General features: G+C 53.5%; 1 protein-coding gene across 3 annotated transcripts; it reads left to right on the top strand.

Moving 5' to 3' along the window:
- Positions 1-250: 250 nt before the first annotated feature.
- On the top strand, positions 251-22,608 carry MERTK (MER proto-oncogene, tyrosine kinase). 3 transcript variants are annotated; one of them, XM_063327932.1, is made up of 19 exons: positions 251-608; positions 4,221-4,584; positions 4,883-4,983; positions 5,756-5,929; positions 7,616-7,702; positions 8,413-8,528; positions 11,331-11,514; positions 11,821-11,972; positions 15,115-15,268; positions 15,655-15,775; positions 17,177-17,262; positions 17,369-17,464; positions 17,768-17,848; positions 18,164-18,256; positions 18,400-18,518; positions 19,422-19,531; positions 19,733-19,892; positions 20,283-20,419; positions 22,085-22,608. In XM_063327932.1, exons 1-19 carry the CDS (start codon positions 539-541, stop codon positions 22,551-22,553), a joined length of 2,874 nt encoding a protein of 957 aa, XP_063184002.1. In that variant the 5' UTR covers positions 251-538; the 3' UTR covers positions 22,554-22,608. The 3 variants fall into 3 exon arrangements, with proteins under 3 accessions (XP_063184002.1, XP_063184000.1, XP_063184001.1); XM_063327930.1 differs by having other exon boundaries at positions 252-608; positions 15,622-15,775; XM_063327931.1 differs by having other exon boundaries at positions 252-608; positions 15,118-15,268; positions 15,622-15,775.
- The last annotated feature ends 436 nt before the right edge of the window (positions 22,609-23,044 follow it).

Here is a 23,044-nt window from a genome sequence, read left to right on the forward strand (position 1 = left end):
AGCAACTTGATCCAGCTGAAGATGTCCTTGCTCATTGCAGTGGGGGGCTGAAGCAGATGGCCTTCAAAGGTCCCTTACAACCCAAATGATTCTGTGAACACTGGGTCCTGTAACCTTGTCCCCCAGGCAGCAGCGGTGTCCCCATCTTCTCGGTGTGGGGCTCTGCAGGAAGGGGAGGCTGGGAGGAAAGGAGCCGTTCCTCAGAACGTGCAAGCGCAGCCCTAAAACACCTTCCTGGAGATAAATCCAGCCCTGCGCAAAGTTGTCCATCCGTGGAAAACGGAAAGACAAGCTCTTCCCCTAATCAGCAGCGATTGCACCTTTCCGACCTGCCGGCTCGGCCCGCTGGGCTTTGCGGGGCAGGAGCGAAACCCCGGAGCTCAGAGCAGCGTCCCCCGGTGCTGCCCCGTCCCGCCCTGCGCCCAGCGCGGCCCCGCGGGCGGGAGGCGGACCGCGGCCGTGCCGGGGCGGGGCGGCAGCGCTCTGGAGACGCCGAAGCGCGGCGGAGCGGAGCCGGTGCCGGTGGCGGTGGCGGGCGATGGGCGGCGGGCGATGGGCGCTGCTCTGGGCGCTGTTGGCGGCCCTGCGCCCGCCCCGCGGCGGGGCCGGTGAGTCCGCGGGGAGCCGCCGGGCGGGGGGGAGCCCTGGGTGTCCCCGGGCAGGGCTGCTCGGGTGCCGGTGGGGGCGGCCGGGGTCCGGCGAGGGGTGTTTGACCGGGGCGCTTTTATCTGCAGATGCTGCTTCGTTTCACCCTGCCGGCGGCTGGGGCGTCGCATGGGCACCTCGGTACCCCCGCACTCCGCCGCCGCTCGCCGGGCCTGCAGACCTCAGCAAAGCTTCGGTCCTGGGGGGAAGCTCGGCAGCGATTTCGTTGCGGGTTTCTGGCGGCAGGGACATCTCTGCCAGCCTCAGGGAGAGCGTGTTTTGCTGTCCTGGGACACATCTCTGCCCCTCCAGCCTGGTCGCGTTGGCAGCACTTTGCTGTTCCATGCGCCCCTGCTTCCTTGGGGGCATCACGGCAGGCAGGGACCAAAAGCTGCGACAGATCAGCGGGTCTGGGGTTTATCCCGTTAGCCATGAGCCAGCTGCGTGCTTGGTGGTGGGACAAATTGCTGTGAAAAACTGCAGTTGGTGGCACAGGGGTGTGCTTTCTGGTGCTGTCGGTCTGCTGGCTTTTCAGCTCCACGTGTTTAGTTACCTGCAAAAAGAAATGCAAAGAGGCAAAAAAAGTAGTTTTTGGACTTAAAGCGTGCCATTGTCGGGGCTGCCTAATGCTTGGCCACAGGCTGCTAGCTGCTGGGGGTTTACAGCCCGTGCTCGGGGTGCCGGGGGATCATGGAGTCGGAGTCGGTGTGCAGATGGGGTTTAGCAGGGAAGGCAGGAATGCGAGTGTTGGCTTTGGGCAGGGTGGAGTTAAAAGCTTGGCTCTCTAACAGCAGGAATCTGCAGTGGATTTAATGAGGAATCCTGGACTGGTTTATACCAAAGGTGTTTGAACACTGAGAGTGTCTTTGGCAGTCAGGTGTGGCCCCAGGGGAAATTCACTTCTGACAGCTCGCAGGGGATGGGGAGGGAGGAAACCCCACAGGCAGAGATTCAGGGGCTCTTGATCCCTCCTCATGTCACACTCCTGCCCTGTCAGTGTGAAGATAACGCTCAACAAGTGCCTGAGCAGAAAGCTGTTGTCAGCAGGTGAATTACTTCCAGTAATGGGAAATCCAGGGCTAGGGATGTAGGGAGCTTTTTGGCAGACCTGGGTGTTTTCTAATACCTTCCTCCCTGGGACTGCAGCAGAATGACTTGCTGTTACAGCCGTGGGGTGTGCAACTCCCTGCGTTTTGTTTTCATCCATCATGAAGTATCCTGCCTCTAAGAGCAGGCAGATTTTCTTGCTAAATCTCCATTCTCTGTGGACAGTAGTGGAGAAAGGCGTGTGGGACCTGCTGGGTCTTTGCTAGCGCTTTAGTTTTGTTTTGGTCCTGGGCATTTCAAGAGAGCAGCGCTGTGCTGCAAGTGGATTTATTTCCACGCCAGCTTTTTCCTCAGGCCAAGCTGCGGTTAGTGAGGGGAGCTGCTCCAGTGTGGCAGGCACCCACGCGTGCCTGCCCGGCTCTAGCGTGGGCTTTTAGAGCCAGCCTAAGCAAATCGCTCTGGACACAGGTAAGGGGTGTACTGCCACACACGGCAAATCCCTTCGAAGACACCGTGAAGATATCCGCATCCCAAACAGCTGGGGACGGAAGGGGTACCCAACAGGCAGTGCTAGATACGAAAAAATTCCTGTTGTCACGTGAGTCAGAGAGGAAAGTATTTCATTCCTCGGCCAGCAAACACCTCTCTCCGCTTAATCGGTACAGAAAAGGAGGCTAAGGTCACCTTTGCTCTTTGCCTTTAAACTTGAAGCAGCCTTGGGGAGCAGAAATCATCCCAGAGCAGGCAGAGTCCGGCACTCGTCCGTGTCCTCCCCAGCCAGGGGTCCCCGCCGGGGAAGCTGCTCTGGCCAGAGCAGGAAAGCTTCCAAACGGAGCACGAAAACAGCTGTTTGAGGTCGGATTGTGCCAGGCATCGAGTGGCTCCAGCGTGGGTAACCTCTGGGAAGAGCAGGGGAGGGGAAGGGATTTGGTGTCGCTCTGTTTGTTTGCATTTGACAAATCTTTTTGGAGCTGCCTGGCTGTTGGAGCGCTGGTGACCCGGTCCGCAAGTAAATGGCACTCGGCTGCATTTTGCAGCGGTCACGTGGCTTTTGTTTGTGTTGGGATGGGAAAGCTTAGGAAGCAGGTTGGAAAAGCTTAGGGTCTTTTTTTTTTTTTTTTTTTTTTTCTAAAAGGGAAACCCATTGTTTTGTGGGAGAGCCAGGGAGAGCCTTGCGCTTTCCTCTGCACCACCAGACCGGGGGAAACTTAAAAACCCTTCTCAAATTTCTGTCTAGAAGTAGCATTTCTGGAGGCTTAAAAATAGTGAGCAATTTAGCAAAGGAGTATATCCAGCCTCAAAATGAGGTTGTGTTTCTTGGCTCTCAGGAAAGAGCACTAGGCTCACGCTCCATTCCTCACAATAGTAATGACGTAGCTTTAAAAACTTGTCGTTTGACGCTTGAGGACTAAGAACTGCCTCAAAACAAACTCAGCTGAACTCCGGTTAAATAAAAAGGTTGTGCTTTCTACCTGTGGTATTACCTTTTAAATTGTCTGGCACAACGCCTTTGCTTGCTGAAAGCAGCAAGGGAGATTTACCACTCCACGTGGGATTTCTGTACGCCCACGGAAGCCTCAGGAAGCTCAGAAACAGCCTAGTGAAAGCATCTACTTGTGGTATATTTTCTAGATCTTATCTTTTCAAAATATACAGGTTTTTTTTGGAGGAACTGCTTTATATGGAGCTGCTCTTCATCTTCTTTGTGGCTGGGGTGGGAAGTGCTGGGAGGGTGGGGGGGAATGCCGTTACAGGACTGATATGTTAAGTGATTTGTAGGTGGGGGGGGCATGAAGCCCTCAGAAAGAGCTGGTAAATAGTCTTCCCTTGGGAAAAATGTCTGGGAAAAGACCCTGGGACAAGAACACTAAACAGTAGCCGGCTCCTACACATCGTCTGAAGGCATTTCTTCATCTGTCTGCAGCTGTTTTCCCAAGAAAAGCAGCTCAGTGGAGGCACTTAACTTAGCAAGAGGGTTTGTGGTTGACTCAGAGAGCATCTCCCTCTTTCAGAGCAGCTCACCCTGTCCTGGAAAGGGAGCAGCGTCACCAACAAAGAGCCTAAAATCAGAGAAATCCCCGCCAAGGACTCTTTCTCTGCCCCAGCTGAAAATGCTTGAGATGAGGCTCCCAAAAGGGGTTTACTGGAGTAAAGTCCCAAATTCCTCCTGCCCGGAGATCCTTATATATTCCAGTCCCAGGAGCGCAATGCAGCAGAAATAGCTCCTGCCTCTCCCCTGACGAAACAGAAGCAGCAGAGTGCTTTCTTTAGCCCAGGCTGCTCCAGTTTGTTTTAAAAAAAATTTTTTTTGGCGGTGCTGGTTGTACATATTCTGTCTTGGGGCAGCCCCCTGCTCCATGTTTCCTCCTTGGGGCTCTTGCGAGAGGTGTCAGAGATTTTTGAATTTTTGGAGCATCTGCCAATGAACTGCCTGTAATTATTAATGGAAGCTATGGGGCTGTGCAGGATGTTGTTGTAAGAGGGCACTTGCTGGCTGGTGATAGCAAAACCAAGGTCTTCTCTTGCAGGTGATGCTGACCAAAATCGAGATCCAAGGCTGTACCTGTTGGCAGAGTCCCGCCGCCCCGGGCAAAGCGTGGCCACCGTAGGCCACTGGCCTCACCAGAACACAGAGCAGCCCAGGGAGGTGCCCTCAGCCAGTTCTCTAGGAAAGATTAAGTTTAACCCCACAGTGCGACACATCATGATTAACGAGCACAAGGATGTCACATTTAATTGCTCCATCAAAGTACCTCAGCTGCTGCTCAGGCCGGACACCCCTGGCATTTCCTTGTGGAAGGATGGGAGGGAGCTGGACGTGCTGGACCGCATTGCCACCAGCCACTTTGAGATCTCTGACGAGGAGGAGGTGGCAATGACCTCCACCTTCAGGTAACTGGTGCCATCTTTCCTGGAGGGATTCCCTGAACATTGGCTGCCAGGGAAAGATAGGAGGTCAGATGGCTAGCAGGAGCTTGGGACTGGGACGACAACAGGCAGATGCTCCCTAGCCCCTAAAGCCTGGTTTTGTGAGCCCAGCTTCTGCTTGGCGTGTGTTATGGGGTGGGTGGTACTGATGATTGAAACTCACCCCCAGGATGGCAGTTTTGCCATGTCCTCCTGTGGGAGCGCTGTGCGGGGCAAGGCTCCCTTCCAAAGCCCTGACATAAGTCTCCGTTCTCTCTGGCAGCATCCTTGCAGCCCAGCGCTCGGATAACGGCACCTACGTCTGCAAACTCAGCATCTCTGGCATGGAGGTGGTGTCAGATCCGATCTTGGTGCAGCTGGAAGGTGAGATGGAGGAGGGGTAGGGTGGATGTGCTGGAGACATGGAGCGTTGCGTCCTGGCTGAGTGAGAGCCCTGGGGACCGTGACCTGGGACCTGTGAGCTGTCCTCCAGAAATGGGGAGGCCTGGATGGAAAGGGGCTTGTTGCCAGAGCTGGGCATAGCCCCTGGTAGGAAGTTTGGGGTTGTTGATAGGGCTGTGTTGCCAAGCTCTCTGAATCTGGAGTGCTGTGTCCATCTCTGGAGCCCTCAGCACAAGAAGGACATGGACCTGTTGGAGCGGGTCCAGAGGAGGGCCACGAAGATGATGCGAGGGCTGGAACACCTCTGCTATGAGGACAGGCTGAGAGAGTTGGGGTTGTTCAGCCTGGAGAAGAGAAGGCTCCAGGGAGACCTTATAGCGGCCTTCCGGTACCTGGAGGGGGCCTACAGGAAAGATGGGGAGGGGCTGTTTGCAAGGGCATGTAGCGATAGGATGAGGGGCAATGGCTTTAAACTAGAGCAGGGCAGGTTTAGATTAGACATTTGGAAGAAGTTCTTTACAGTGAGGGTGGTGAGGCACTGGCCCAGGTTGCCCAGAGAGGTGGTGGAGGCCCCATCCCTGGAGACATTCAAGGCCAGGCTTGATGAGGCTCTGAGGAACCTGATCTATTCCCTGCTTACTGCCGGGGGGTTGGACTAGATGACCTTCAAAGGTCCCTTCCAACCCAACACATTCTGTGATTCCATGATTCTATGATTCTATGATCTCTTGCTTTCCTGCTTGTTTCTGTGCAGGGCTCCCGCACTTCATTCGTCAGCCTGAGAAGCTGAATGTCACCAAGAACAGTCCCTTCAATCTCACGTGCCAAGCCGTGGGCCCGCCAGAGCCTGTGGAGATCTACTGGTTTCGCAACAATGTCAAAGTCAATGAGAAGCCCCACATCTCCCCATCAGTCCTGACCGTGCCAGGTGAGCACGGCAGCATCCTTGCCACAGCCAGCTGGGACACCTCTGTGTGGCTACTGGGAAGGGCAGGGTGGGAAGGTGTCTTGTGCCATCCCACAGCCTATCCCCTTGGCCTTGCACCTCCTGTTGGGCAGGGACTGTGGTCCCGTGCACCATCACAAGGTCGTTGGCAGCGTGCTTCATTTTTGTGTGGCACTGTGCATTGCTGATTGCTTGGCTGGAAAGCTCAGCACAGATACATTTCCCAGGATGTTTGGCATAAAATACAGCTATCAAATTTTATACAGTGGGACACAGGGGTCCAGCTTTGCAAAAGGGGTACCACAGAGGTACCGGTTTGCAAAAATGAGTCTCAGCCTGTTACTGCTCCGTCCTCAGCACTGGGAGCACAGCTTTGCCCAGCACTGTCTGTTCCGCTTGTTTGGCAGCCCTGGGGACCACTCTGTCAGGGATGATTTGGGGGCAGGAACTCTCATCTGATCCTCTCTGGCTGCTGCTTTAAATTTCTTCCTTGGAGGGGGCAGGACACTCAAACCCCTCTTTCCTAAGCAAGAAGCAGATTTTTCCTCTAGTGTGTGGCCATGCCAACAAGTACAGTGCTGCTCTTATGGGCTGTTTTACTGGTAGTCCCCTCTTAATATCTCTGTAAGACCTTGGGTTGGCCCCTGCAGCAAGTCTCCATGCCAGCCTCATGGAGCACAGGGAGAAAAATCCTTCATGTATCATAAAACCCATCATGGTTTTGATGCAGAGGCAAAAAAGAAGAGGGGTTTCTTGATTTGCTTATGAGAAGGCCGCTAGCTAATTAGCAACCAAACTATAACTGACTCGTCTTGGCATCCAAAGGCAGGCTTTAAAAGGCAGTGAAAGCTGGAAGAAGTGACTCATTCCTCTTGGATGTTCTTGCATCCGGCTGGCAGACACTGGGTTGGGTCATTTGAGCAGTCCCCCTCCTGGCCTAGGAGTGCTGTCGCACTGAGAGGCGCTTCTGCTGGTGCGAGCAAATGCTCGGTGTGTCCAGTGCGCCGTGGTGAGCCCTTGGCCTTGCAGCAGCAGCAAGCAATGCGCCCAGGAGGTGCCCTGCACCTCCAGTAGAGTCCTTTGCATGAGGTGAAAGTCCTGAGCACTGTTGCTCCCCAGGGTCGTCTTGCACTAGCCATGCCAACACCCCAGGGGAAGCAAGCAGCCATCCTCACTCGGGTATTTCCAGTGGCCCCCAAAAGCAGTCATTCTCCATTAGCATCTGGGAGATTTGAGCAATCCTCGAAAAGCAATAGGTCATCTGATTCGAGCTGTGGTGGTGGGCTCTTCTGCTTTCTGCCTTGCCTTTTTTGAACGCCCAACAAGTGCTTACTCAGGAGGTTGTGCAACGGTGCCATGGAAATGTACGGTCCTGCCCGCTGTGCCGCGTCTCGCACTGACAGCACGCTCGTGCTCACAGCGTGGAAAGGGGGTGGTGAGCTGGATGGCAGGGGTCACCCCCGGGCAGTCAAGTGAAGAAATGCCGCAAAGGGAAGCGACAAGTTTGAAATAAAAGGTCTTCTGTGTTGCTGGGGAAAAAAAAATAATAAAGCAACAATGCCAGAAAGGAAGCCGCAAGGGTTTTCTGTGAGCAGCAGGTAGAGAATTGGTGGGATTTGGGCATTTTGTGCGGGTCCGGTGAACAGGTCCTTGTTTTTCCCCTTGCAGGTCTTAATGAAGCGGCGCTGTTCAGCTGCGAGGCTCACAACAGTAAAGGGCTGACAGCGTCCAGCCCGGGGCAGGTCAATGTGAAAGGTAAGAGGAAACGTGATACTCACTTTTATCTGTTGGCTACATGTGTCCAAGCAGGAGATTTCCTGGTCTCTGCACTTCCAAGCACTCACTTGTGCTGTGAGTTGAAGGAGATGTTTTTAGGACTCCCGTACTTATTTTTCCTCGGTTTAAACCTATATGTAAAATCAAGCGGGATGCACATAGTAGCACGGTCACCCAATGCAGTTCTGTCATCCCAGTATCGCTGCTGTGGGAGGACACACCAACAAAGCACATTTGAAAGCAGAACTGTCAGCCCCAGTGCAGGTTTTGGAAGGGCTGTGTCACTCTTTTCCTTCCTTCACAACCAGGGTGGTGCTCACAATTTTCCACAGGAAATGGTGAAAATTCTTGACATTCCTGACGGGAGCCACTCCGGCAATGTGTGGAAGGTGTTCCCCAAAATACGTCATTAGAAGCAATGACATATTTCACAACGCAGAGTGCTGTTTCAGCTCACAAATATAGAACATGGTCAAAATAGTCCTGCAAATGACTTTTTTCTGCTTCCTTGTCCAGTGGTCTGAAACATCCCGCAATACACAGCTAGAGGATGCCACTGCGGCTGTAGCCAGGGCAGTACCTGGGGTTCACACACAGTCGGACTGAGCCCCCGGAGCTGCCAGGGGAAGCCAGCCGTGCCGTGTTTATACTTAGGCCTCCAGCTGACTGCCCTTGGCTTTTCCCTGCAGGAATACCATCCGCACCTGACAGCGTGCGTGTCCTCAACAGAACAGGTCATGGTATTGTGATATCCTGGGTGCCAGGCTTTGATGCATTCTCTGCCTTGAACAGCTGCAGCGTCCAGGTAAACATCCATAACCCCCCTTTGCCCCTGCAACGTCCCTCACACAGACACTCCGAGGCAGGTGGAAATCTGTGTTGTTTGGCGTGAACCACCCGGATTTGACCAGGGTGTTGGTTTGGACAAATTGAGTTGGACTTTGGGGAGTCCCTGGGGAGGGACTCTTTATCAGGGAGTGTAATGATAGGACATGGGGTAACGGCCTCAAGTTGAGAGAGGGTAGATTTAGATTGGGTATCAGGAAAAAATTCTTTATTGTGAGGGTGGTGAGACACTAGAACAGGTTGCCCAGAGAAGCTGTGGCTGCCCCATCCCTGGAGGTGTTCAAGGCCAGGCTGGATGGGGCTTTGAGCAGCCTGGTCTAGTGGGAGGTGTCCCTGCCCAGGGCAGGGTGTTGGAACTGGATGATCTTTAAGGTCCCTTCCAACCTGAACCATTCTGTGATTCTGTGATTCTGTGACTTTCCCAGCAGCATTGAAAGGGGAAGCTGGCGTGCTGTCCCACCCGCACCCTGTGGTCCGGGTGGCTGGGGAATTGGTGAGGCATGATGTTGAGGAGTCCAAGTTGAGCAGTGAGCAGAGTCCCCAGATTTTGGGACCTGGGGCAGCTGGTGCACCACCAAGGTGGACAGGAGGCTTGGAAGGAGGTGCTGGAGACCAACTTGGTGGTGTCTGCTCACGAAAAGCAGCTTTGCTCTGCCCACTGCAAGAGGGAGTAGTCAGTGGCAGGGGTCCCACAGAGAGAATGACGTAGGGAGCATGAAGCAGGCTTTTGTCCTGGGAGTGGGGTGGTTGAGTGGGGGCAGAAACAAGGGGTGATGAGAGCAGGTGAGCCACCTGCCTGGAAGACTCCATCCGGGCTCGTGCCTGTGAAGTGTGCGGGAACAAACTGTGAGAATCTTTCCCCTCGGGCGAGACAGTCAGGTTGTCATCATGAGGCTTCATGGAGAGATGCCCAGAACCGCTCCAAGTAGCTCTTTGGGAGACTTTGTGAGCTTTGAGTTGCTGCAGGTGCACGCTTGTCTCTACTTTTACCTCCTGGGTAAAAGTCTTCCTGCTGGGGTTTGGAGGTGGAGGTTTCTCGCGGCTCTCCGCTCCTTGCAAACACTGGGAAGGAGCTGAGGGATTGCCTGTCTCCTGGACAAGTCAAGGAATGCCATCTCCATGGGTACAGCCCTGCAAGTAGTTTCCAACTGCTCTTTCTGTTTGATGTTGCTGGGTTACACAGTTCAAGCCCGTTGCTTGCTCTCTTGTGGGTATGGTTTTTTCACTGGCTAATCTATACTCCAGCTGAGATAACGTGTGGAGAGAGGCAATGTTTGAAGCCAGGTAAAAGTGAAAGGAGTTACAGGGAGGAAAGGTACCAGAGCTAATATTAGCGACGTGTCCACTGCTGCCTTCCAGCTGGAGCTGGGGAAGTGGGGTGGAGAGCCAAGGAATTTCCTATGACTTAACGTTCACAGTCTGTCATTAGGAAATAGCCTTTCAAACTGGAAAACAAGACAGGACTTCTGGCAAAAACACAGCTGTGACTAAGCCTTTTTTCTCCTGTCCCCTTTGATAACCCCCTCACTTGAGTAGCGTGGCCCACCGACCAAGTGACTCATTTCTGAGCACACTGGTGCTTAAAAGGGAAGCCATTGCTGTCACACCTGGCAAGTTCAAGCTGTTTAAATTTGCAAAAAGCCTGATTTTTTAGAAATACATAAGTCTGGTGGATTCACCCCAGAAGACAAGTTGAGGATCAAGATAGCTGAGCTGGGCTCGATGCTCAGGAGAACAGCCAGTCCCAGTGGCGCTTTCAGAAGCGGCTTGCCTGTTCATCTGATTGCTGCTCACCTCCCTCAAAGCATCTATCAACGGCTCGGGGATCTTCTCAGCTTTATGAGGCTGAGGGCTATTCTCTTTCATTTTTGCTGGTGTTGATGCTGAGACCATCCTGAGCACCCTGAGCTACCCAGAGGGTACGGTTGTTCCTCAAGCAGAAGGGCAGCTCTCCTGCCACCCCCAAATCACTCATGGAGGCTTTTGAGAGGACTGAATGACTTTCTGATTGTGGTTCATGCTGAAACATGTCCTGTGGGTTGTCTTCCGAGTTATCTGTCTTGCTTGTGCTGGCAACCCTCGTTCTTGCTCTTGCCTCTTTCCTCTCCCTGTCCCGGCCCAGGCCACTCATGGTGTTTCCCATGAAATGAGATGCTTTCCGGAGAGCTGCAAGGGCTGTGTGGGCAGCTACGTGGGCGCTTAACAGCCAGCCCATTGGGAAGAGAGCAATTTCTTTTTGTGTGAAATATGTCACTTGTTTTTAGGACGTTGAATTTGTCCATGCTACTAAACGTAATGATGGAGTCTGACGAAGTCTGTGATTAGTTCTGCAACATCTGATGGTGAAAAGTCCTGCAGTCTAACGATGTGTTGCATGAAAAAGGACTTCCCTTTATTTATTTGGGACTTGCTGCCTGGAAATGTTATTGGGTGCTTCTTTTGCTCCATGCCACAAGAAACAGGAAATCATCCCTCCCTCTTCCTTTCTGTAGTGATGGCGATTTCACATGTCTCTGCCCTGTTCCCACCGCAACTCTTTCTCTGCATGCACTGGAGTCCTCGTCCTCGGCCCCATGAAGGGCCTGCCGTCAGCTTTCTGCTTGGCAGAGACGAGCCACCGTGCAGGAACAAGGTCCTGCAAGTGTTTGGATGGGGGACAGGGCTCTGGATCCTGTTTACAGACGTAAAATTCCTGCCATGCATCTCACCCTGCAGGTTGTTGCTGACTAATCCCTGTTTGTGGACTGATTTTTCAATTAAGGTCAAGGAAGCCGTTCCACGAAGCAACGTCTCACTTCTGCTCTTCAACACCTCAGTGCCTCCCCACGTGTATCACATCCAGCAGCTGGGGCCCATGGCGGACTATAACATCCGCGTTTCCTGCAGAAATGAAGTCGGCTGGTCGGCGTTTAGCCCCTGGATAATTGCCAGCACCACTGAGGAAGGTAGGAAATGAGTAGCAAAGACTGAAAAGGGATTCCCTGCCTCGGCCTTGCGGCTGCGTGTTGTGCAGGACTCTCTGGATGAGATGCTTGTCTAGAGCCATGGTTGCTTACGGGGTGGGACATCTTGACTCTGTTAATTGGGGAAAGGAAATTTACCCATGGGTGGTCACCTGCTGGAAACATTAAAGGCTGTAGGAAATACTGTGTGCTTTCTGGTTGAGCTGCAGCTCATTTTCCATCAGCCTGTCGTGTCCCTGCACCCGTCCACCTGGCTCCCCTCACCTTATTTCTCTTTGATTCCTGCAGCTCCGACCACCCCACCGCTGAACGTCACAGTGTCATTCAATGAATCCAGCTCCTCCCTGGAGATCCGATGGGTGAAACCGCCCCTGGGGAGAATCCATGGAGAACTGCAGGGCTATCACATCTGGTACAGGTGGCAGAACTCCAAGGGGTTGGTAAGTCACCAGGTGGTGGGAAAGCATGGCTAAAGCCTAAAAAAAATCCCAGCAGGCATCAAGCAGGGATGTCCAGTTTGGTCTTGGTGCTTCCGTATATTCTTTCTGAGCTTGTTTGTCTACTGTCTTGTGCTTTCATCGGGGCTTTTTTAATACAAGTGGTCTCTCTCATGTGTGTTTACATAACTCTCAGTAATGCCCTAAGTCATTAATATTGGGATGAAGCAGTTCTGCTTGAAGGAGACAAGAGGTTTGCTGCCACGGCTCCTGTTCTCTAAAATAGAAGTGAGATGCTCTTCCTGGTGGTGACAATCTTTGGTGTGGCCTTTGGAGTGGCAGTCGAGGTTTGGCAGCATCTCTTGGTACTTTCAGCAGTGGAGTCAATCATAAGATATTTGGGAGAATTTGTTCCCTGGGTTTTGAATTGTTCCTTACTCTGATGGGATTTATTCCATGCATGAAGAACTCATCTGCAAACCCGTGGCACCAGAGTTTCATAGCTCAAGGAACATTTTGGGATGGGGGGCCTGTCCGTGAGCGTATGAAGTCATCTGGCACAACCTTGCTTGCCTTTCCCAGGATTTGGGAAGTAACGTTCAGGAATGTGCTAGGGTAAGGTTGGCCTGACCTCTCGGGCAGTCCTGGCTCATGTCAGCTACTGGGCAAAAGAGCATCCTGTCCAGGTTCTGCCAGTGGTCGGGGAACCTCTGGATAATTGCACAGATGTATCCAGCTGTTGCCTCTGCGCTGTGGTTTGGTCTTCCTCTGTTCCAGGCTGAAAGCACAGAGAGGCACTGGTGGCCTGAACCCGGTGTGGAAAAAGTGACTCACACCCTATTTTTCGTAGGATGCTGCATTTTCTGTTCTCGTTTTGCGCCTCTGAAAAAGAGCATGTATAGATCCAGACTGAATGAACTCAGGGAAACAATATTATGGTCTTGTGACTAGCGTTGGGGAAAAAAAAAACTGCTGACACATTTGTTGTCTCTCAAACAGGAAGCAAAAAACAGGACTTGCCCTTTAAACCCTGTGAGACTATGTTTTTTTGTTGTTGTTTTTTATTAATTTCCCCTGTCAAATGCTTATGGGGTGAAATTTCTGCTGGGGTGCCTGGTCAATAACTGTTCTCATTAACGCTGGCTTTCAGGAGGCTCAAAAAACCCATCAAGCTCAGGAGGGAGGTAGCCGTGCAAGGGACCTTGGCTCTTTGCAGACTGAAGGAAGCAGTTATGTTTGCTGCTGATACATTTTGTCAGCCTCCAGGTTTTATGGAAGACAAAAACATGTGTCAGAGCCAGCTGAGGGCAGGGGCCAGCATGTCTTTTTATAAGGGCTCTTGCAGAATTAAGAGGCACGGGAATGGCTGGAGCCTGTGCCGTAACCTTTCTGCAGAGCACCACGGGCTGACGTGGTGCCCCGTTCTCCCATGCCACCCCCAAGGGTCTCCTGAGCTGAGGGACAGACAGTCTGAAGCACAAGAGCAACGCGCAGCGTGCTTGCTGTCAAGTGGAGCTCTGATTTCTCAGAAATAAAGTTTCTGAGTTGGGCCTTCACAGGCTAAATATGAAATGCCCCAGAATAACCATTGGTTTAACAACCAGTAAAGGTGTGTGCATGGGGGGTGTCCTGTATTTCTGTGTCAGCAGGGCCACCTGCAGGCCTTTTCTTTCTCCACAACCAGCTTTAAAACGATTTTAAAAACTTCAAAAAAGTTATTTTATTTTGTTCTTAAACCAGCAGCTCTTGTTTGAGCCAAGGCTGCCAGAGCTGGGACGTGAAGAAATTCCTCAACTACCGCAAGACTCATAAAAAAAGCCATTAACTTTGGCAGTTCTGTCCTGCCAGAACGGCTGTCTGCTTTGCCAGCATGCTCATGCTGTCCACAGTCTGTTTGATAGCAGCTGGGCTCTGTCCTCAGATGACACAGCAGAGCCGCGTGCGATATGAAAGGATCCCAGGGCGTTTTTAGGCTGGCGGTAGGGAAAGGATCTCATGTGCGTTTCTGACGAAGGATGCCGTGAACGTGAGGTAGAGGAAAGCAGGAGTGCGGGAACAGAGGCGGCAGCAGGTATCAGCTCACGCTGCTGCCTGATGGCACAGACACGCTCCTGGGGCCGGGGTGTGCTTCACATCCATTTCTGTGGCTTTTTTATGACTGTGAACAGAAACCGGTTCCCTCTGTGCAGCTCCGATTTCCTCCTCCTTGCTCACCGATCCCCCTCAGCTGCTGCTCTTTCTCGGCTGTGTGACGTTCAGCCAGGGTAAGGAGCTGGGCTCTGCCGGCCGCAGCAGCCCACCAGATATTTTGGATGCCACTGGGCAGCTGTTTTGCACTGGGGGTTGGCGGAGAGCAGCAGCAGCACTTTCTCAGATGAAGAAGACCGGGAAACAACAGGGAATTTGCAGGGAAAGACTCACTGGTGTTTTTACCAAGGAAAAAGGTGCATGGGGCATGCTGACTCCTGCCTTGTTACCAGGCAAGGAAGCATGCCCTTAAAACTGGAAATATTATTAGCTTGACACAAAACCACAGCTGGAAAATATCTGCCCTGAGATCTGCTTTCTGCGGCAGGGCACTTGAACAACCAAACCATGAGCGCTGCAGCTGAAAGCGATCAGAGCTGCTCTGTGGAGGAGCAGTGGTGGCGAGTGCTGAGGCTTTGCGGCTGCCCAGGCTTGTGGGGCTGCCTGGCACGAGCCACAGGCATCCCTGGCCGGCAGCAAAGAGGGGTGTGAGCCTCCGCTGGCTAAGCCGACCGCAACGAAGGCTGGGGATGAAAATGCACGTTACCTGCAGTGCATGAAATGCCTTTCCCCCTTCCTTGTGAGATTGCTTTCCTGCCTTTTTTCTGGCTCAGGCTGCTGGTCCGACTGCTGTTGACAAGCAAAGAGCGGTGGCAGCATGAGGTTTGAGTGGGAAGCACTGCTCAGCCCCTTTCCAGATCCCATCTGGCTCTTGCAGGCAGGGCTATTATTCTCTGTAAATAGCTTGATGCTGCATTTCCTCTGGGCTTGTGAAAGCAAAGCAATGCAGAAGTTTGACAAGGGGACAATTCTCAATAAATCTTCAGGTTTCCGCCCCGCTGTAGGGATGGGCCGCCGTCTCTCCCAGCCCAAGCTTTTCTTCCCTTCCTCTCTCCAGCAGAACGTCTCCGCCGAAGCCTGGCAGAACGCCAGCGTGGCCGTCCTGCCCGTGGTGGCCACCAATGCCACCTGCTCCATCCGTGTGGCTGCCGTCACCAAGGGGGGAGTGGGACCTTTCAGCAGCCCCGTGGAGGTCTTCATCCCTGGCAGTGGTAAGGAGACGTGTGTCCCCGCCCACGCGGCATTCACGCAGGGGAGGATGACGGGGAAGTGCGCAGGCTGTGCTTTCCTTGCCCAGCCAAGGCCATTTGGTATCCCTCCATCCTCCTTCAGATGCTTTCCCTGTCGGCCGGGCTATCAGCCAAGAATCTGGGACCTTTGGTGTGCTTTGGTAGCCAGGAGAGACCTGCTCTCGGCACGCAACCTTTGTCCTCATGCCCTCTTCTCCCACATAACCCTTTGGGCTTTACTGGGTTTGGCTTCAGGCCTTGGGAGATCCTTCCCCAGTCCCTGGGTGCTGCAGGCTGACTCTTTCACTGGCTTCATTAATGGGATATTTTCTTAGGGTTAATAACCTCAGCCCCCTCTTCGACTCCAGCCTCCGGGAATGCGGACTCCTTTATCGTAGCCCTGGGCTTTATCTGTGGGACGATTGCCGTCGGGCTGATCCTCTGCTTGACTGTGGTCATCCAGAAAAGATGCGTGGAAACAAAATATGGGTAAGCCGAAGGGAAAACAGTTTGTAGAGGTGCCCTGAGCTGGGCAGGTGGCAGGTGTGTGGGGCACAGGCAGGCAGGGTGGGTGGCCAGCAGCCCACCACTGGATGTGGGTGGAAGACTTCTGCCTCTAGTACTGACATCATTCCCACAAATGGCATTTTTTTTATGCCCATGGTGAGGGACTGAGTGTATTTTTACTGCAGCGTGGTAATTCCCCTTCCTTCTTTAGCCCAGTAGTTCACCTTTCACTCATTATTCCTATTTTTAAAGGGAAGTAAACTTGTGCAACTTGGTGTGGGAGGGTGGCTTTGGCATTTTGTCACAGAGGTGAGAGAGCAGAGATGTATAATATCCTGTTTCCTGTGGCCTAGAGAAACATCTTCTGCCTCATGACCCGCCAAATCTGTCTGTGTCCGATGGCTAAGTGTGGCACCAGCCCCGCCGGGCAGAGAAACTGCCACTGGGCTGCATAAGTGGTGTTTTAATGATGTGGACAAAGGACCGTTTTCTGCTACAATAAGCCAATGCTGCTCACTCATCCTTGTGACTTTCCAAGTGGCATTTAACTGCCCCGTGCTACTGTTTTTGTTCAACAATTGTGGTGCGAGCTGCTTTTCTTTTAAGCACTACCACTTGGGTGTCTGTTGCCAAACTGGAAACGTGATATAATTAACTCCTTTGGACAAGCATCATTTCAGCAAGGGAGTTTATTGAGCTGGTGAAGGAATCCCACCTACTCTGATCTCCCATGGCATCACCCCCATCCCGGTTTGGAAACTGGTAGTATGTAAGGATGCCTTTCCTAGCTGGTGGAGCATTGTCACTCTTCCCTTGCGATGTTAGCTCCCTGGGAGCTCTTGAGTGTCCACTGTGGTTTTGTTTCCCGAAGCTGGACATGGTCCTATACCAGAGGGGTTGCATAGCATCTCCCAGCAGCATGGCCATCACCGCTGTTTCGGGGCCATGGTGTGAAGCTCCCTTTGGTTTCTTTTTGGCTAAAGGATAGGGGTTGCACATGCCAACAGAGAGCTGGAGTTGTGCATCAGGCAAGAGAAGAGACCGCTTTAGGACGTGGTAGATCTGGGCACCATAATTCTACCGGTACAGGCTGCACTCTGAGTAGGAAATGAGTATCCCATTTCCTCCCCCCAAAAAACCTCTGTGAATCACTCCTTGACAGATCAGCCTTGTTTATCAAGTGACTGTTTTGCTCGGATGTTGTAAGCAATGGCACTGATCCAGTAAGAGGGAAATGAAAAAGATTAGGGTGAACGTGCATTTCCTCCTTCACTACCGATACCCCTAGTGGCACCGTGGTCGCCCGCCCCTGCAGCGGCAGTTCCTTCAGCGGAGGAGAAGCAGCTCCATGTGGCCCAGCATGGTCTGTTTCTGTCCCTCCAGGAATGCTTTCAGCAGGAACAACTCAGAGCTGGCAGTGAACTATACGGCCAAGAAGTCCTACTGCCGGAGAGCTGTAGAACTTACACGTAAGTATACATTTTATCCCTCTGCAAGGAGGTTGACGGGGTTATCACAGCAGTGATATGTCTGCAGGTTGGAGGTGACCTGAGCTTCTGTTCCCCTCTCCCACAGTCGGTAGCCTGGGCGTCAGCAGCGAGCTCCAGCAGAAGCTGCAGGATGTTGTCGTGGACAGAAACGCCCTCAGCCTGGGGAAGGTGCTAGGAGAGGGTGAGTGCTGGGGCTGGAGAGCTGGGGATGGACGTAAGGGATAGGGGCTGCCACTGTTGCATCATCCCCCAGCTCCAGGCCCAGGGGATGTGGGGGAGATGGTGGGTCAGGATGACCAAGTGCTAGGACCCCTGGGTCCATGTTCTCCTTCTGCCACTGATGAGATGCAAGCCTCCCCCTCATAGACATTTGGGGTTGAGGTCTCCATCTTAGAGCATTTCAGATCTTCAGTGACATACGGGTGCACTGAAAGGTGGTGCTCTGGGCTGTGGGTAAAGTGCTTGCTTCTTTCCCGTGGTGCAGGGGAGTTTGGGTCAGTGATGGAGGGGCATCTCAGCCAGCCCGAAGGCATCCCACAGAAGGTGGCTGTGAAGACCATGAAGCGTAAGTCATCAACCTGGCCTCGCAGAACTTGATGCTGTTTGTCCCGGTGGGTGCCAGCGCTCCTGTTACCCATCTCAGGTGGTGCTCTCTCTGCATCCTGGCACCATTTTGTGGGAACGCTGGCCGCTCTGCCACAGCTCCTGGTGCCAGTCAGGAAAGGGCGTTCGTGTCAGACAGCTAAGAACGGCAGAGACATCCTTGGTCCCTTCCCCCTGGCCCATGCAGGAGCTGTGCTGTGAAGGGAGATGGCAGGAGTGATTTGGGGTGTTAAAGCTCTCGGGGTTTTAAACCTCCTCCTTTTTCTCTGCTTCCCAGTGGATAACTTTTCCCAAAGGGAGATAGAAGAGTTCCTCAGCGAAGCAGCATGCATGAAGGACTTTGACCATCCCAATGTCATCAAGCTCCTAGGTATGGGCTGTCACTCCCCGCCCTCCAGCTGGGATTTGGGCAGAGGAGCCGGACTGGGGACTGCACAGGTCCCCCACAGATGTCTGCGGTGGGAGTGTGGTGCGTTTGCCCACGGGGCTGTGCAACCTCTTGGTGTTTTCCAGGCGTGTGCATCGAGCTGAGCTCCCAGCAGGTCCCCAAGCCCATGGTGATTCTCCCGTTCATGAAATACGGTGACCTGCACAGCTTCCTGCTTCGCTCACGGCTGGAGATGGCCCCCCAGGTAACAAACGCAGGGAACAGAGGGCCCTCCGTCTGCGAGGAGCAAGGTGGGACTGTGCCTCTACTGGGGACAAACCTGCCTTTGTTTTTCGAGAACATCAAGGGGAGTTGATTGTAGTCCCGCTTCCTGCCTTTGTAAGGTGGCAGCAATGGGATCCAGCTCCACAAAAGCCTGTGGAATTCTTGCCTTCCCTTCTCCAGGCTGATCAAGCCCAACCATCTCAGCTTTTCCTTGTACACTATCTCCTCTAGCCTCATCTTAGTGGTCTCCTCTGGGCTTGCTCCAACATGGCTCCTACTGAGGAGCCCCAGATGGGACTCAGCATCCAAATGCGGCCCCCTGAGTGCCAAATTAAGGGGAAGAGTAGCTTCTCGCAACCTGCTGGCTGCACTCTTGCTAATGCAGCCTGCTCTAGGTTGGCCTTTGTTGGCACAAAGGCACGCTGCTGGACCACGGTCAGCTTGCTCGACACCTGAGTCCTTTTCTGCAGAGCTGTTTTCTAGCCAAAAATATGTGACCTGAAGGAAAGGCAAGAAGGAAGGAGTGTCTAGTTGCAGACTGCATGCCAGAGGTGTGGAAGGAGGAGGTGGGGGTGCGAAGGGTTGTCCACTGCTACAGCAAACCGCAGAGAGACAATGCTTGGTGTTCTTTCTAAAATAACTGCCCCCACATCTGCAGCTTCTGCGGGCTTGTGAATCAGTACATTTTACGGTCTGAGGCTGTTAGCCCAATGTGGATGAGAGAGCCCGTGGTGGCTGCTGCTGTGGGCTTCTTGTATTCTCTGAGGCTAGTGAGACCACTAGGATGTCAGCTGTTAGCCCTGGACGAGGGAAGCCTTTCAGGTCAAGCTAAATATGCTTCCCAAAGGTCTTGCACTGTCTAACCTGCACCTTCCCTTCCCAGTTTGTGCCCCTGCAGATGCTGGTGAAGTTCATGGTCGATATCGCGCTGGGGATGGAGTATCTGAGCAGTCGGCACTTTCTCCACCGGGATTTGGCGGCTCGAAACTGCATGTGAGTGTGTTTTCCTCTGTTTCGTCCCGGATAGATGAACAGCAGGGGAAGCCCTGTGGTTTTACAGCACAATTTGTCTTCCTTCAGTAAAACCTCCTGCTGTCTTGAGAGACATGGGAAAAGAGCTCAGCCTCAGGTTTCTGCTTCAGAATTTGGCACGACAAACTTTTCTGTCTTGTCATCCCTGTTTCCGCCTGGCAGGTTACGAGATGACATGACGGTGTGCGTGGCAGACTTCGGTTTGTCAAAGAAGATTTACAGCGGCGATTACTACCGTCAGGGCCGAATAGCAAAAATGCCAGTGAAGTGGATTGCCATTGAGTCCCTGGCTGACCGCGTCTACACCACCAAGAGCGATGTGGTAGGTCCACGTGGCTGGGTAGCCAGGTGGCAGGAGGAGAGAGTTGGGGACCGATCCCGGGGTTGAGTGGTCGGCCCTCGCTGCACTCTGTTACGGCTGGTCTTGTACCCTGAAGTGCAAAGCCAGAGGAGCGGGAAGCTGTCAGTAACAGGACGCGCTGACCTTTTGCTGCCTGCCCAGTGTCCTGGAGTAGGTTTATTGAGTGGGCCGCTTGCCTCTTCTATGGCACTGCTGATTATTTCCAATTTTGGGGAGGGCAGGGCTGGAGCGACAACTCTTAGCATTGTGTGAGGGCCCACTGGACACTGGGCAGTGACCTTTCCCCATGAAAAGACTCATTCATTCCTCCTGGAAATGTCCTTTCAGTGTGCTTTCCCTTTGTCCTCGCAGTGGGCATTTGGCGTTACCATGTGGGAGATAGCAACCAGAGGGATGACGCCCTACCCAGGAGTGCAGAACCACGAGATCTACGAGTACCTCTTCCACGGGCAGCGCCTGAAAAAGCCCGAGGGCTGCTTGGATGAGCTGTGAGTATTGTGACCCTGGCTCCGAGCTCTAGCACAGCCCTTCTGCTCTCTGTCTGCCTGCAAACCGCCCGCGCGTCGCTTGCCCTTAGCTGAGGTGGTGTCTAGGGGGTGCTGCGCTTTGTGGCTCTCGCTTGCTCGTGTCCTCTCTTTAAGGACACGACGACTGCTGGGGCTGTGGATTTAGGCGCTGAGCGCTGAATGTGGCTGAAAGCCTGCAAAGCTGTGCATCACGGTGCAATTAAAGACCGCGCCGGTCTCCCACCCTGCTCCCACCTAGCTGCAAACCTGCTTCTCCAAGTGGAGTAAGACAGGTCTGTACCAGAGAGGGAGTCACCTTCAGCCTCACCCCCTCCATTTCTCCCACAGCCTCCAGAAACAACAGTTATTAAAGACTGATTTAAAAAAAAAAAAGAAATGGCAAGGATTTAACCTTTTCTTCCTTTTTTCTTCCTTATGGGGTTGACAGGGAGCTTACAGGAACGCACGTGCGGGTTTGCTCTCAAAGGAAAGCTGGCCAGGCTAATGGAATGGGTCAAATTTTAAACGAAAGTGTCACATAAACAAAAACTTCAAAGCCTTTAATGTTTGCGTAATCTCCGGAGTTTTCACGTGCCTGGTAAAAGCCAAATCCCGGGGCAGCCTATCACCCGGGGAGGAAAAAAGCGTCGTCTTAACTCCAGGCAAACTGGCGCACAGAAATCCCAACGCACGTCCTGTGAGAAAGCGGCGGTTTGCAGGGCTGGCGCAGAGGCCCGATGAGCCGGGCCGTTGGCAGCTGGTGGGAAGTGCCGAGGTCACCCCACTGGGCCTGCGAGGACAGGAGCAGTGCCCTCTGCAGTTTGTGGTGGAGGAATCAGACTTTTTAGTATTTTTATGTATTTATTTATTTATTTATTTATTTTAAGATAGTACGTGTTAGCCTGAAGGTCTTGGCTCGCGAGGCTTTTCTCTGCCCCACAAAATGCCCTCTTGTCACTCAGGGCCCCTCAGTGCCTAAAATCTATTCGTCTGGAAGGGGAAAATGTGGGAGCCTCAAAACAAAACTGCGTTTCTGAGCAGCTCAGCGAGAGTTTTTCTCCTGAGTTTTCTTCCTGAGTTTTTCTCCAGTGCCATTACAGCTCAAAATGTTTAACTCCCCCCGTGGCGAAGAGCTGCGAGTACAAAAACAGTTCAACTAGCAAAGCTGCTTGGGGTGGCACAGCATTCCTCCAACACCTGTCCCTGAAGGAAGCAGCAAAGAAACCTTTTATCGGATCCAGCCTGCTAGAGGGCAGAGGAGATGGTGTGTGCCCAGCAGTGATGTGCTTGCTGGGACTTCCCAGTGTGCCCTGACATCCAGCCGGGGCACAGGCACCTGCGGGAAGGACAAGAGAAGGACTCGGCGTCCTGGGAGCAGAACCGGGATGTTCCCAGGGGGCGATCACAGGGCTGCAGCTGGCTGCCTCTGCCCGACCCTCAGTGAGTGCCAGGCGCTGGAGGAGACTTGGAACAGCAGCTTGGGCTGTTCAGTCCCTGACGTTGGGCAAACAGCCTAAGGGGAAAGTTGGTTTTGCTTTGTTTTTGTTTTAATGCAGAGCAGCTCAGGGCTTGCCCAGTTTGGAGAGAAGCAGGGAATCAGCCTGGGAACATCCTCCATGATAACCGGGCTCCTCTTTCAATTTCCAGGTATGAAATAATGTCTGCGTGCTGGAGAGCTGACCCAGCCGCCCGCCCAACGTTCCCACAGCTGAAGGTCCATCTGGAGAAGCTGCTGGAAAACCTGCCCGCCGTCAGGGGATCCAGGGACGTCATCTACATCAACACCAGCCTGCCCGAGGAGAGCCCGGACTCCACCCAGGATTCAGGCTTCCCCCAAGCGGACTCTGATTTGGACCCCGGGGACGTTGCCGAGCCTTGCTCTCCTGGAGCGGAGGCGGCGCTGGTGGCTGTAGATGTCCACCACAACGAGCGATGGGGGACGAGGTACGTCCTGGAGGAGCAGCTTGGCAGTCCTGCAGAGGAGGCCTATGTCCCGCTGCTGCCCGACGGGGCGGCCAGCGAGAGCCCAGCGTGGACCCAGGCCAGCACCTTGCCCGCCGGCAGCTCGCTTGCACCGGGGCTGCCGCACGCCGATAGCTGTGAAGTGCTGCTGTGAAAGGGGGAGCCTGTGCAGAGTGGGGTGTAAATGGGCTCTGAGAGAAGGACAGAGAGGGTGTATTTTAATAAACAGTCGTCTGTTTTATTTCTTCCTGCATGATTCTCATGGCAGAGTCCGGCCCTTCCCACGAGGTCTTTCCTGGCCTGAAGTCACGGGGATTTGTAGTTAAATGTTGTAACTATTTTTTCTGTATTCGGTATTTCAGCTCCCCACAGCTCACAGGGAGGGAGCAGCCCCTGATCCACCCAGGGGTGACAGAGCATGGCCAGGACGTGCTGAGGTCTGGGGGCACGCAGTGGGCACACACGAGCTCCCCTCTGCCACCCCGTGTGGGGTTGCCTTCCCACTGTCTGCGCCGTGCCGGCGCCAAAAGGCAAGGGTGCATCTGGCCTCGCGTGGCCGCCTTTTTCCCGGTTTCACCGTTTGCTGTGGCTTTTGTGATGGGCAGCACTGTGGATGGTCTGGCCCCCTGCTGCATGGCCCGCTGG

This window comes from Chroicocephalus ridibundus, chromosome 3 (assembly GCF_963924245.1).
Source record: "Chroicocephalus ridibundus chromosome 3, bChrRid1.1, whole genome shotgun sequence".
NCBI classification, from domain to species: Eukaryota; Metazoa; Chordata; class Aves; order Charadriiformes; family Laridae; genus Chroicocephalus; species Chroicocephalus ridibundus.

What these genes read in the sequence shown, in the direction of transcription:
- MERTK (XM_063327930.1), top strand. Translation starts at nt 539, where the DNA reads ATGGGCGGCGGGCGATGGGCGCTGCTCTGGGCGCTGTTGGCGGCCCTG. An exon ending in GATCTTGGTGCAGCTGGAAG is followed by an intron (nt 4,984 to 5,755) that starts GTGAGATGGAGG and finishes GTTTCTGTGCAG; the next exon opens with GGCTCCCGCACTTCATTCGT. An exon ending in GGTCTTCATCCCTGGCAGTG is followed by an intron (nt 15,269 to 15,621) that starts GTAAGGAGACGT and finishes ATATTTTCTTAG; the next exon opens with GGTTAATAACCTCAGCCCCC.